At 44.0% G+C, this 14,811-nt stretch overlaps 1 protein-coding gene across 1 annotated transcript; it reads right to left on the bottom strand.

Annotated features, from left to right (window-relative positions):
* Positions 1–1,717: 1,717 nt before the first annotated feature.
* Positions 1,718–14,496, bottom strand: LOC140365969 (NFX1-type zinc finger-containing protein 1-like). The gene is made up of 19 exons (XM_072452595.1): positions 14,478–14,496; positions 13,578–13,636; positions 12,697–13,484; positions 12,040–12,277; positions 11,446–11,804; positions 11,183–11,362; positions 11,004–11,110; positions 10,649–10,887; positions 10,450–10,572; positions 10,204–10,352; positions 9,978–10,121; positions 9,791–9,902; positions 9,149–9,399; positions 8,182–8,321; positions 6,437–6,569; positions 6,185–6,352; positions 4,853–4,963; positions 4,666–4,761; positions 1,718–4,588 (listed from the first exon to the last, which is right to left on the bottom strand). The coding sequence occupies exons 2-19, from the start codon at positions 13,615–13,617 to the stop codon at positions 2,174–2,176; spliced, it is 5,793 nt and encodes a 1,930-aa protein (XP_072308696.1). The 5' UTR covers positions 13,618–13,636; positions 14,478–14,496; the 3' UTR covers positions 1,718–2,173.
* Positions 14,497–14,811: the final 315 nt, after the last annotated feature.

The following is a 14,811-nucleotide window of genomic DNA, read 5'->3' as shown; positions in this document are numbered from 1 at the left end:
AGCTAAACAAAACTGTTTTTAGCTTAGATTTGAACATTGTCAGAGTAAAAGCCTGTCTCATATTTCCAGGAAGACTTTTCCAGATTTTAGCTGCATAAAACTGAAAAGCAGATTCCCCATGTTTAGTCCTGACTCTGGCACCAGCAGGAGGCCGGTCCATGTTTAGTCCTGACTCTGGCACCAGCAGGAGGCCGGTCCATGTTTAGTCCTGACTCTTGCACCAGCAGGAGGCCGGTCCATGTTTAGTCCTGACTCTTGCACCAGCAGGAGGCCGGTCCATGTTTAGTCCTGACTCTGGCACCAGCAGGAGGCCGGTCCATGTTTAGTCCTGACTCTTGCACCAGCAGGAGGCCGGTCCATGTTTAGTCCTGACTCTGGCACCAGCAGGAGGCCGGTCCATGTTTAGTCCTGACTCTGGCACCAGCAGGAGGCCGGTCCATGTTTAGTCCTGACTCTGGCACCAGCAGGAGGCCGGTCCATGTTTAGTCCTGACTCTGGCACCAGCAGGAGGCCGGTCCATGTTTAGTCCTGACTCTGGCACCAGCAGGAGGCCGGTCCATGTTTAGTCCTGACTCTGGCACCAGCAGGAGGCCGGTCCATGTTTAGTCCTGACTCTGGCACCAGCAGGAGGCCGGTCCATGTTTAGTCCTGACTCTGGCACCAGCAGGAGGCCGGTCCATGTTTAGTCCTGACTCTGGCACCAGCAGGAGGCCGGTCCATGTTTAGTCCTGACTCTGGCACCAGCAGGAGGCCGGTCCATGTTTAGTCCTGACTCTGGCACCAGCAGGAGGCCGGTCCATGTTTAGTCCTGACTCTGGCACCAGCAGGAGGCCGGTCCATGTTTAGTCCTGACTCTGGCACCAGCAGGAGGCCGGTCCATGTTTAGTCCTGACTCTGGCACCAGCAGGAGGCCGGTCCATGTTTAGTCCTGACTCTGGCACCAGCAGGAGGCCGGTCCATGTTTAGTCCTGACTCTGGCACCAGCAGGAGGCCGGTCCATGTTTAGTCCTGACTCTGGCACCAGCAGGAGGCCGGTCCATGTTTAGTCCTGACTCTTGCACCAGCAGGAGGCCGGTCCATGTTTAGTCCTGACTCTGGCACCAGCAGGAGGCCGGTCCATGTTTAGTCCTGACTCTTGCACCAGCAGGAGGCCGGTCCATGTTTAGTCCTGACTCTGGCACCAGCAGGAGGCCGGTCCATGTTTAGTCCTGACTCTGGCACCAGCAGCTGTTTTACAGCTCGTTTGGAGAGGCCAGTGAGCGGCCGTTACAGTAGTCTAATCTACTGGAGACAAACGCATGGATAAGTCTCTCCAAATCTGGTTTAGACACTATATTTTGATTTTGGCAATGTTTTTTAGCTGATGTTATTGATTTGATGTGGCTGTTAAAGTTCAAGTCTGAGTCCATTATTACACTCAGATTTCTAACTTGGTTTGTAGGTTTTAGAGCGAGACTCTGGAGGTGACGCCAACACTTTCTCTTTGTTTCTGTGACAAAGAAGATGATTTCAGTCTTGTCTGAGTTCAGCTGGAGAAAGTTGTTTTGCCTTCACAAACTGATCTGTTGGATGCAGTGAGTGAATCCACTGGTCCATATTCACCTGTGACAGTGACACAAAGATCTTAGTGTCGTCTGCATAATTGTGATGGGACACATTTTCACTGCGTACATTTTTTTTGTATTTATTTTTTATTGTGTTCATAAAAACAAACAATATGACATACACCTTGACACAGTGTTAATCAAATTTGCTACTAGTATTAACATGTGGAAACATCGAAACTTTGACGCAAAACAGTAAAATTGATTTACTCTATAAAGCACGTAATGGCGAATTCAAACAATGGCCATTTTGCAATAACAAATAATCAAATTAATCAAATAGTTAATGAGTCGGTTTAATCCCTCATTTGTCCAAGAGTTTTCTCCATTGTAAAAACATATTCACTTGTAGTCATCATTGTGCTGGATTAACATATTGTGATGGACTCATGAGGAAATAAGAAACATGTAGACAATTTCCCAAAATAAACATAATATTGAAATAGAGCCTACTGCTCTACAGTTCTGAGTGGACGTACATGAGAACAAATAAACTATCTCTCTAATACTCATACATTTTATGTAGAATTAGCATATGCAGTCTGAAAATGAGAATGTACAGTTTATAATTATAACTGTGGTCCAAGTGCACTTGGCCAAGCAGGGCGCTGGGCTCCATCCATTTCTGAGGCCAGCTGGTTACCACTAGTAACTCTGTGACTGGCACCACCAATAACAGCATTGCAATCTGGGCATTTGCGGCTCTCCGTGGCCCCTCCACAATCAGATATAAGATACACATGACCATTGGGACATTTGAACCAGTGGCCAGGCAGTTGGATGGCTGACACAATCATCTTCCTCTCTTCATCACTAATGCCCAAACCAGTGAGAGGGAATTTCTTTTTCAGAAGCTCCAAGATTTGTTTGACCCCTGCCTCATCGCCTTCAGTGAAAGGACCACATTTTGCCAAAATATCTCGTAGAGTTTGTTCCTCCATCTGAATGTTTCCCCTTTGGCCTCGGTTTAGTGCCATTTTGGAGTGAGCGTTTAGTTTAGCCAAGAGCGTCAATCTCCGTAGTTCCCTCTCCAGGTCAAACACTTGCTGTTCTGTAAATCTTTGCTGAGGAGCTTGGAGCAAACCCACAAACTCTTGAATCCTTTCTTTAAACAATTCACCTTCAGAAGAAGACATATTTTCTCTTTCCATCACCAGAAGCTTTGCAACTCGTGTAAAAAAATCCATTTTGTTCTCGACAACCCACAGGTCGGCTGAAGATAGATGGGGGCTTTTTAGCTGATCTTTGATTTTGTCGAATTCATAATTAAATTCTGCCTTGTGTTTGTTTTCCCTCCATAGCTTCCTTAAGGCTAAAGTTTTTGCTTGAATATCTTCCTGATTTCCTGCTATCTTCTGCTTCACCAGCTCTATCTCAGCCAGGCAGCGGTTTATGTGAGAGCCATAACGGAGATTCTTGCGTATTGGTGTTCGACACTTGGGACATTCTTTGAGTTTGATGGCCACTTGTTCCTCATTTTCTTGCTGTCTCTCATCCATCTCCATGTATTGGTCCATTGCTCTACGTTCAATGATGTGTCCACAGTCTTGCAGCTGAATAAAGAGGGCATCCTCTTCCTGCTCAAAGCCAAAGAAGATCTCTGTGACCTCTTCACGATCACAGACACGGCACTTGCCTGGACATTTCTCTCCACACAGTCCGATGCATGGGTGTCCACAGGGCAGAGCCTTGTCACATGGTTCATCACATGGAGGGCGGTCACAGGGCTCATGGCAGAGCTTGGTGCAGGTTTGGTGTGGGCACTGCCAGGCACAGGGTTCCACACAGCGACTGCAAGGCTGGCCACAAAGCCTGGAGCACTGGCTGTGGACGCAGCAATTCTCACATGGGCGAGCACAAGGAGGGCAGTTTGTGCAAGGCGCCTGGCACTTGTGAGAGCAGACGAGAATGCGCTCACACTTCTGGGAACATGCGCGGTGGTAGCGCCCCTCGTGGCAAAGACTGCATTTCCCACGACAAGCATGACCACATTTTAACTCCTGCTTGCACGGAGTTGTACAGTAGGGCTCGTTTTGTGTTTTGAAATGACAAAAATCCATTTTGTTGTGGCCACACTTCAAATCAAAGTTAATCTTTACTTTGCAGTTGGTGGTGCAGGGTGCCCCACAAACGGAATCACATGGATGTTCACAATCAAGTGTCTTCTGACAGGGCTCTTGGCACACAAAGCTGTTTGGATCCTTGTGGCAAGGAACCATCTGTTTGTGTTGGCATCGAGGGATGGTCTTCTCCAGCATCACATTACAATCACCACATGTCTGATAGCACAGGCGAAGGCAACGATGTCCTAAATCACAAAAAACCTTCTGACATTTCTTCAAACACTGGTATTTCTTGTGCTCTGGGTCATAGGTATGACACACTTTTGCACAGACATGGCCGCAGTCTAAGCGGTATTCACACGGCTGGGTGCAGCCTCCTTCAGGGGCCTGTCCAAAGTCGGTCGCGTTACAAGCTTGCACCTGTCGAGAGGGGTGATTCTGACAGCAGAGCGTCAGACCTGTGCCAATCTGATCCTTCTCCCTCAAAGTGTGGAAGATGTTGCTCCACAGTTTGACTTGGCCAAGCATCTCACTGTTCCCTATGCAGTAAAGGCCTTTCTTTGCACGGGACAGAGCGACACACACTCGATTGGGGATGTTCAAAAAGCCCACCTTGCGCTGCTTGTTACTCCGGACCAAAGACAACAACACTATGTCATTTTCTTCTCCTTGATATTTGTCTACAACATGCACCTTGACCCCTGAGAAGCGACTAGCGGGCATGAGATTGCGCAGACATAACAGCTGGCCTGTGTAAGTGGTGAGGATGGTAATCTGTTCTGGTTTGTACTCCTGAAGAAGGAGGTACTGACACAGAGCGACAACAAACTGTGCTTCATGTCTGTTCTGATGACTTCTTCCATCTTTGATCTCCTCTTCAGGGTGTGTGTGTTCCACAAAGAACAAGTTTGTATTCAGACCCTGAAAAACATAATTATAATCCATTAAATATCAAAGAAAGTAACTCTAAAAACACAGAGATCAAGCACAACACAGACCTTGATGTTGTCATACTCTAACACAGAGGGATGGTTCTCCAGCTCTGAGTAGATGTGTGGGGTCAGCAGACGGGCAATGTCTGGCCTCATGCGATGCTGAAAAACAAGTAACATGCTATAATTAGTCATCAAATGTACAACATAAATGTATCAAAGTTTGGCATGATAATGGCACAGATGGCAATACCTGATAATTGAGTCTGACGAAGGGAAGTTTCATGTTCACAAGCCTCTCAAACATCGACAGCTCCAGGTTGAAGTTCTTTGCAAGATCGTACACTGTGGCACTTGGACGTAGCTACAAGAAAGAATCTCAAGATTAAACAGCAAGTAAAGATAAAAGTCCTACATCTTTCAGTGGAAGGGCAAACCTACATCCCTTCAGATGCCCCCACCTAAACAGTGAAAGATCACAGCACCCCCACCAAACCACCCACCCAGACACATCAACCTGTTAGCCCCTCTCCTCTAGAACATATGCGTTTCCCAAAACTGCCACAGAAAAGTCGAGTGAGCGTAGTGTGTTGACAGTATTTCCGGGATGCCCTCCTACAAGACGAGCCAGTGAGGGTGGCCAAGCTCAAACCTTAAGCAGCCATGACAACTGTGTGCGCGTGAATGTATTCTTACTACTGCTCTAGACTTAAATCTTTCAAATCAGTAACAACTTTTAGTTAAGGCCCCACTGCCCTGCTCTCATCTCCAAAGGGCAAACAGCAGCAAATCAAAAGGAGCCTTCATAACTTCAAAAAGCTATGACTTTCGGAAACGTTCTAACAAGCTTTTAAATGTAACACTACCAAACACTGCCGCTAATGTAAAGATTTAAGCCTTACAAAGCGTATAACAGTGTAGTGGAATAAAGGTTTACTTTAACTGATAAATCGCAGGTTAACGCTATAATATGACTTCAATGACAAAGTCTTTGTTGTGTTTTTGTCCATTCAACTTGACAGGCCTATGAATACATATTTATTTATTTATGCAGTGATTGATATTCAATGCAGTTCATTCATACATTTTTGTTTTTGTTTTAGAGTCTTTTTAAAATAATATATTTTTTCCCCCTAATACTCAGAAAGCTAAGCTGCTGAGGATCTGATCAATACAGTTTTCCTCATACAATTTGACCGCGAGAAAGGAAACTAAATCACCAGAGCTGACCTGCTGCGTTATAGGTTTAGAGTAGCGCTGTCTGACTGGTGGAACAGCTCAGTGAAGCGGAACTCTTCTCTTTATGCAATGATAGAAATGTATTATTTTAAAAGCATGTATAAGTATTTATAGTAAGTTTACAGTATCACAAAACTTTGCAAAATGTTTGTACTTTCATATTATTATGAATGTATAAAATTAAAACTTTTTGAAGAAAGAAATATTTGATTAGATCACTGGAGAAATTCATTTTGACGCGGTTAAAGGGGAAAAAAGGATGAATTGCTTTAACGCAAACATTTTCCCGGCCATAATTGATGTACAGTACAATTCCGTGAGTATAATGTATGCAAATGAAACAAACCTGCTGATGGTCTCCTATGAGGATGAGGTGTTGACAGGCCCTGCTCAAACTGGTGATGGTGTGAGCCTCCAGAACCTCTGCTGCCTCCTCCACGATCACCAGAGCCGGGCGCACCTGCTGCAGCACACGCCGGAACTTGGCTGCACCTGTCGTCGTCATGCCGATCACCTGCACGGTTTTGCAGATTAGTCATTTGTAAGTACCACAAGGAGAAGGTAGCCTAAGGTACTTTTTACAGCACTCATACGTTACCGTTGCCTCTCTGAGAATACGACAGTCTTGTTGCCGTTTGACTTCAGCCAGTCTGTTCACGGAGTTCTGGTATTCCTGTTCTAAATCCAAGGCTTTGATGCGCATTTCTGTTCTATAGCGGGAAAGCCACAAACTGCAAAAAAAAAAAAAAGATTAAATGAACGTGAATGAATAATAAATAGCTTATATGCTCTCCTAAACTAGTGATGCCGGCGATTTTTGTTTTCGATCCGATACCACGTAATCCCAATCCGATACCATTGAGTTTTGTATTAAAATGCATTGAAACTTTTACCTTGGTATGTAAACGATATGACCGTATTTTCCGGACTATAAATCGCACTAGCCAAAAAATGCATAATAGAGAAAAAAAACATATATAAGTTGCACTGGAGTATGAAATCAGGTTGCAAGTGTGAAAATACCCAATAATATCACATATAAGTCGCTCCGGAGTATAAGTATAAGTATTAGGGCTGGGCAAGTTAAGGCGTTATTATCGCGTTAACTCATCACTTATTTACACGCGATCAATTCTTTTAACGCGCATTAACGCAGGTCGGAATCCCTTGGTCCGCACCAGTTCTAAAGCCTCGTACAAACCGCTGCGGACGAATCGCGCCCGACGCAGAATTTGAGCGCGTGTGCATTAGAAAGACAAACGCACCGGACGCACGTTTTCGACGCGCGTCCGTAGAATACACTCAGCAGCAGAGGTGCGTCCGAGTCATCCTGCACATGCTCAGTGGAGGAGTTGTGCTGTAAATGGAGTTTAATGTTGGACCATGGCTTTGGTTTATTAACTTTACAAAGTCAGCGGCTATAGGCGCAGCCGAGGCAACCCGCCCGGGGGCCCGCGTGAGCAGGTCCCGCCGGGGGCCCCCGGGGGCCCGCGTGAGCAGGTCCCGCCGGGGGCCGTAGCTGGGGAGATCCGCGAGAAGGGCCCGGCGCACGTCTTTATCAGCTGAAAACGTGAATAATCTGGTGCCTTAGCAACTGGCTTAGTGCAGAGGAGTAAAAAAACACCCAGTTTTAGGAATCTACAAACTTTTCTGGTTCTTTTCAACGCCCTGGCAGTGGCAATAAGCTTTAGTTTTGTGTTTGATAACATTGTTTAAGTTCAAATGCACACAATGTATTTATTTGTATTGAACTGGTTAAGTGTTTGTTTAATGTTATGGCGCTTTAGTCTCAAGTTCTAAGAATGTACAAACTGTACTGAAGTGTTTTCTGCTTTTGGGACATTTGGTACTAGACTGGTTCTGCTGCTCCTAAAATGTGTTTTGAGTGTCTAATGTTTAATGAGATTACAATGTTTCTGACGTTACCTCTGAAGTGGACTGTTCATCTTTAATGATTGTGGCTCAGGATTTTGTGGCAAGTGAATACTTCATATTTGATTTAACTGCTACTGAATAAAAATGCTGATGCACTTTACACTTCTTTTGAATTCATTTTGAATTTTGCACGTTAAAATGCGATTAATCGTGATTAATCAGGGAAATAATGCGATTAATCGCGATAAAAAAATGTAATCGTTGCCCAGCCCTAATAAGTATATAAGTATAAGTCACACCCCGGCTAAAACTATGAAAGAAGGTGCGACTTATAGTCTGGAAATTACGGTACTATTTTCACTCCCCCCCCAGCTATAAACAACGTATTTATTAAAATGTAATGCATTTCAGGTGTTGTTGTTTTATGTTTTTTGTATGAGAATCGAGGATAAAGTGCTTTTTTCTCACCGATAAAGTCTCCATCTGTCAGGTGCAGTAAGGGTCCAAACATTAGTAATGAGACCCTCCCTTGTCTCACAAAAGGTTGAACTTTTCTGCAGCTCATTTTTGATTTTTCTCTTCAGGTTTTTCTTTTGGTTCTTTTGCAACTGTTTCAAAAACAAGAAATACACAATGCTTTTGTTCAGAGTTTCACATAACTGTATTTATAGTCCTACTTCAATCAGGTCTAGCTCTTTTAGTCTAAAGGCAAAATATGAAAAAGTCCTTGAAAATATCTGGTTGTCTTAGGGATCATCTCAAAGTGGGTTGAAGCTGAAAAGACTTACTTTTTTTCGTCTCTCTCTAGACCCACTCCCCCCCCCCACGTTACTAGAGCATAATCTCTTGATAATTTTCTGCGCCGCGTCTTGCAGCAAAAAAGCTTTTCCAACTTTTCTGCACCAGCCGCGTTGGCGACGGCGACGCCCGCCCCTTTTCAGCTTCAACCCATTTTGAGATGATCCCTTAGCTGGCATACTTAATTTAAACCTTATTTACTTTTTTAATGACAAAAAAAAACAAAATGCCTATACAAACGATCATACACAGACATACTTGACCGGATAATAAAAATAGGTACAATTTATGTTGACATGCTAAAGATAGCACTAGTGTTTGGATAGCATTTTTCCTTTTGGCAGTAAAAAACAAAGGCCTCCATGTGTTTAGTGTGAGGTGTTTCAAAACAAAATATGGGTGCAGCTCCTAAGTTTCCGCATCTAGGTGAACATTTCAATCATGAGCGTAATTCTTGTCAAACTGGTTTATTACAACTAAGGCTCTAAAAGAATCGAGTAAGTGAATATCAAGGAACCACCCAGCTATTATTCACAAACAACAGCGAAGAAAATAATTACTGCAGCTAAAAGCGTACAATATCAAATTTAAAATTGTAATATTAACAATTATAACTTGTTTCTGGTTTATTTTGTACCTCCCATGCGTTATCACTCATTCCCGGATTCTCCTCAGCCTGTGCCTCTGGTTCATCCAGAGAAATGGCCAGCATCAGGCCCTCCACTTCCCTGAGAACCTGCTCCGTGTCCCTTTCTTTGTGTTCATGTTTTCCACCTCTGGGATAAATGGAGTCGTCGATGAAACGCTCAGCTGCCATCATGTCTGCCTCCTCCACAATATTAATGAAGACATCTTCAAGCACCTCCGCAGCAGCTTCGGCTTCCGTATCTGAAACACAGACACTTTAACAAGTCAGATCTGTGGGGGAGAAGAACCCACTCACAGAAAGAAAACATGTATTTGAGTCTTTGCTTTGATTTGAGCAATGAAACACCAGTAATCGAATCAATGTATGCATGATGTATACTCCAGAATAGTTACACAATGCACCTTTAAGTGAAGATGTTATATAATGAATGTGTCACTTTATTTGGTAGTCAAAGCAGCTACATCTTTGCAGCTAAGTACGTTGACCTGGACTTGTGAACACTAGTATTAGGTCAAGTGGCAGGAGGCTGGATGATTTGAAGTGCAAGAGTCATATAATCTCTATCCGGAACTTATATCAAGACTGTTTGGCCGGTTTTGTTGCCAGCTTCATTTCAAACTAAGTCCTTACCGTTAAACATGGGCGTATACACTGCATTCCCGTGTGACAGGCCTCCCAGACCCAGCCACTCCATGATCAGATTTAATTTTCTGCCAGGCACCCTTTCAAATCCATCCTGATTCTGCAAAACAGAAAACAAAACAGATGAAATATGCAAATATGTTTTGTAAAAAGGTATAAAAGGTATCAGACATACATAAACCGCATGTAGACTGTCCCAGTGATTCTTTGATATATATCTTTGCAGGAAATTCTCTTGTAGGACTCCTCGGACAGAACATTCCAGTTGCACACTCTGAACCTCCAGGCCGCGTTCGGCCTCACGAACCTCTCTATAAATCTGTGAAATAGTGGAATTCAAAAGTGATCTGATTCTTACGGTATAAATTAAGTGACGTAACCATTCATGAAAAAACCCTCACTGTGTTGTAAGCAGCCGACAGTTGGTTGGAGCCATTTCGTTTGAACTTCTCTTTGTGAGCCAGTTCTCGCAGATTGAATTGCTTCAAAATCTCACTGTTGCTGCGCCCTCCAACTCTCACTATTCCATCAGGGAGAAATTTATGGATACCTGTAAATGTAAAGCACTGTATTAATGGCCAACGAAGTTTAATATAAGTCATTTTGCAGTAAATATAAGGATGTAATGCTATGGGTACATTGGTTACCTTCAAGAAACTGATCCAAAGCATGATTTGTGTAACACACAACCAGAATGGGAGTGTTAACCCTCCAAAGGCTTTGGTTGGTCAGCAGAGCATGAGCAATCTTAAGCCCAACATAGGTTTTTCCTAAAGAATAAATTAAATAGTAATGAGGATGTATTTAAGTAGGTGAGTTCTTCTTGCTGCATCATGTTTGCCTTACCAGTCCCTGGGGGCCCCTGTATAATGACAAGCTCTTTAGTAAGGGCCAACTTAAAGGCATCAAACTGAGACTCATCCAGCCCCAGCTTCTCCATTGTGGGCCAGGCCTTTGCATCCAGGCAGTGAAACGGCTTGACTTCGCTCTTGAAGTCCGGGTGAGCCACAGAGGACAGGTCATAAGTGTCAGCTCTTTGCAGATAAGCTGGAGGCTCCACGTCTGGGCTGCAGTCTACAAGGTATCTAATTTTTCAAGAACACATTAGTTAGTTTGACACGACCTTGACCATGATCAGCTGCACTCTGGTGTCTGCCCCCACACACACTCAAAAAAGAAACATTCCATATTGTAGTTGTACCTCTGAAAGGGCAGCTCGTCCTCCTCCTGCTCTTGGAGGCCCTCCAGGACATAGCGATAAGCTTCAAAGTAGGCAGTGGTCTCTACCATCAAGTACACTTGGTTTTGCTGAGAAGAAGACCACATTTTACTTCAGCTTTAGATGCTTTTCTTTTGTGTGTTTATCATAACATGTCTCACCTCAATCCTGGCCAACGTATTTCTGCTTTCTTCTGTAAAGGTAATTTGAACTTTTCCTTCTTGGAGATCTTTTGGGTCTCGATCTGAGACGGTTGCAAAGAGGAAGCTCTCAAAGTTATCACATGACAAACAAACCAAAGAACCAAAGATCAGCCTCTTGGAATTCTGCCAGCGCACAAACTGTGGGGTAAGAATATAACATTGAGAAACACAAAAATTATGTATTTGGATTGTGCTTTTGGAAAGTGTGCATTTAGTCTTACCTTGAGTTGGTCCACATTAAACTGGATAACATATGCAAGGCCATTCATGGTGCATTTAGGTGCTATCACTTTTGTGTCATGATATACTCTGATGTCATCAAGTCGCTTTGCCTTCCCTTGATTCCCCACATTGTCCATTCGTCCAGTGTTCATTATGGTGAAGAGCAGCTCCTGGATCCCTTCTCTGAGCGGCCTCACAAAGTCCTCCCTGAGCAGCCGGAAGTGTGTGTCCAGATACACGTGTGTGTTTGGGTAGCGCTGGGAGGTGAGGTTGGGTCTCAGATAGGGTCTGTTCCCGTGTTGAAGCTCCTCTGGAGTCGGGTAGATGGGAATGGTCCTGAAGTCCTGCTGGTCTTCTTCTGCACAAACACATGTGAAAGGGTGGGGGTATTTAGAGTGAGTAGACAATGTGAATGCATGTAAGTTAGTTTAATTTAGTACAGTTGTCATTTGTATTTTAAAAGCACATTGGACAACAAGTGCAATAGCTCTCAGTTTGCACAACCTCACAAACAAATAATGGACAAATTAAAACATTTTATTTATGCGCTTTTAAGGACACTCAAAGTCGCTTCAAGCAATAACAAAACATACCTATGTTTTCAGCAGTGGGCGGCAGGGCGATCAGACTAGTGTCCTTGTCTGAGCGTAAGGTGCCCTCTCTGGACTTGGTTTGGAGGTGACTGACAACGTGTTGAAGATGTTCCATATTCTCCTCTATCTGAGCTGGGACATCCACTCCTGAAGTCCTCAGACTGTTGACAGCACCTGGCAGCAGCGTCAAAAGCAGACCCACAGGCTGGACTGAGCTGGCAGGGAAGGTACTAAGCACCTAAAATAATAATGTAAAAGAGGACAAATACATTAGACACCTTTATCTCTTCTTGAGTTAAAGGTGCAGTATGTAACTTTTCATGTAGAGGGTCTGTGAGGTGCTTTGTCTGGAATGTTTCAGTCTGACTCTGGCATTAAATCCCCCAAATTACATAGATTCTTCACAGATCTTCTCACTACTTGCCTTACTCCATGTGTATAGTAGACAAGTAGATAAGATCTGTGAAAAATCCATGTATTTTGGTTGGATTAAACATATGCAATTGAAAAATGCTACCTTTAATTCCATACAGTGGAACATTCCAGACAGAGCAATGACAGCTCCATGGAGGCAAGCAGGTGATGACCACTCCACCAGAAAGTTACTATTTTTGAGTAAAGATTTGTAAGTAATAATTAATGTATAGCCTCCTCTACCTGAGTGAGGACGACCAGGATGTTCGCCAGGTCCTCTGGATACTTTTCTCTGCGGGCATCATCAGACTCTGAGCATACGCCTACCAGGAAGTGTGGCAGGACAGTGCGCAGAAAACTGGAATCTTTGATGGTCCCGGCCAGGTGCTGCAGGGTGCTTCTGTCTGCTCGTGATTTGAAAGCTTTATTCAGCACCAGACAGAGCAGTTCCACCATGTCCTTCCTCATTGTAGGCTCACTCAGGAGAGGTTTCAGCGCAGGGTGGGAGGAGACGATGACGGCCACTTCAGACGGCTCTTTTTCTGAAAGTTCTTCAAGCTTTTTATAGCCCATTGGTCCATTTTTCCTTTCTCCCGTGTTGTCTCTCATCTCTTGTCTGTTTCCACTTCGAGCGCCACTGTTATTTCCCCCCCTTCGGTCTCCATTCTCTCTACCTTGATTCCTCCATCTTCCGTTTCCATTTGCACCAAATTCTCCCCCGCCTCTTTCTCCTCCAGCTACACTTTGGCTTCTGCCTCCTCCCCTCCCTCTCCCGCCTCTGCCTCTATCTCTCCGGCCCCCCTCATGGTTCCGCTCAGCTCCAGCAGTCCCGCGCCCTCCTCCACTCCCAGCGCCCCTCCAGCCTTCCCCTCCTGCACCCGCATTAGCCCCTCTCCCAAACCCGCCGTTTGGTTTGTCCCCATTTTCACGTTGACTGGACCTGGCGCGGTTTGGGGCTGCTCTTACTTTTGGCCGCGCCCCTCCATGACCTCTACCTGCTGCTCCCCCAGCATTCTCAGTCTGTCCACTGCCTGTATGACACAACAACATGATATGAATAATAATCATATTACAAATGTATATTAAAAAAGGCAATGCATTGTTTGTGAGTTTCTGTTAATCACCATGTTTAGCTCCCCTCTGGTGTCCTGGTTTTTTGTCCATCGCATCAGTTTATGCCGGCCTACGGAATAAATAACCATAAATAGCCATAAAACAACTTCAAACAGATAATTTAGCATATTAAAACATATTGGAAGGCAACAGGTGTAACTGTATGTCTCACCTCCATAGACTGTAGGCCTTCTTAGCTCCAGGTTCAATATAAGCAAGAAGGTTGTTTTAACAAGTTTTCAATAATTGTTGAACCCGTTCGACCTTTGACCTATAGCATTTATTTTATTTTATTTTTAATTCGGCCCACTGTGTATTTGAATTTGACAAGCCTACTGTAATGTAAAACCAGACGATTGCCTTACGTCACCTAGACCTACTCTAGGGTGACCTCTGGTGGATTCGAAATGCATTGACAAAGTATAGTTTCATTTGACCTACTCTAGGGTGACCTCTGGTGGATTCGAAATGCATTGACAAAGTATAGTTTCATTTGACCTACTCTAGGGTGACCTCTGGTGGATTCGAAATGCATTGACAAAGTATAGTTTCATTTGACCTACTCTAGGGTGACCTCTGGTGGATTCGAAATGCATTGACAAAGTATAGTTTCATTTGACCTACTCTAGGGTGACCTCTGGTGGATTCGAAATGCATTGACAAAGTATAGTTTCATTTGATCCTCAATATAAATTGCCATATAACAATGTGATCTGTAAATAAAGAGACCCGCTTTATACATGGATTTAAAGCTCAGAGGCAAATTTCTTCACGCTTGAACGCTTGATTCCTCTAACATTTCGGTATTTATTCTCAAATAGAATAGATCATCTACCCGTCCCCTAATTATAAACGCTTAACAACAATTGAGTGGACACATTCCAAATAATCCTAGTGGAAAATGGCCTTACCTCCCTCTGCCGTGCTGACCGACGTCTGCCTGATGAGGAAGTGCACTGAGTCAGACAGCTGAGGCACGGCGCTTTATGAAGGCTGCTTTTCAGTTTCGTTTCATCACCAGGCTCCGCACCCAGGATGACAACACGAAACACCACCTTTACTTTCTATTTACAGATAAATAGTCGGGCAACTTAAAAGGAATCTTACGTCTAGTTAAAATCTAGCCTAATTTCTGCTCAACCACACCATAAATGTACTATTCATTTAGGCAAGTTTAATTGTAGAGCACGTTTGATTTCATACACAAGGCAATTCAAAGTGCTTAACACGACAGGGGAAATAAAT

Source organism: Eucyclogobius newberryi, unplaced genomic scaffold (genome assembly GCF_026437365.1).
Source record: "Eucyclogobius newberryi isolate DKJ021-1_F unplaced genomic scaffold, fEucNew1.0.hap1 SCAF_19, whole genome shotgun sequence".
Taxonomy (NCBI): domain Eukaryota; kingdom Metazoa; phylum Chordata; class Actinopteri; order Gobiiformes; family Gobiidae; genus Eucyclogobius; species Eucyclogobius newberryi.
The sequence above is the reverse complement of the archived record's forward strand: the minus strand, read 5'-3'. Positions and strand labels throughout refer to the sequence as shown.

What these genes read in the sequence shown, in the direction of transcription:
- LOC140365969 (XM_072452595.1), bottom strand. Translation starts at nt 13,617, where the DNA reads ATGGACAAAAAACCAGGACACCAGAGGGGAGCTAAACATG. An exon ending in GCCCACTGCTGAAAACATAG is followed by an intron (nt 11,805 to 12,039) that starts GTATGTTTTGTT and finishes GTGTTTGTGCAG; the next exon opens with AAGAAGACCAGCAGGACTTC. An exon ending in ATACGTTGGCCAGGATTGAG is followed by an intron (nt 11,111 to 11,182) that starts GTGAGACATGTT and finishes TCTTCTTCTCAG; the next exon opens with CAAAACCAAGTGTACTTGAT.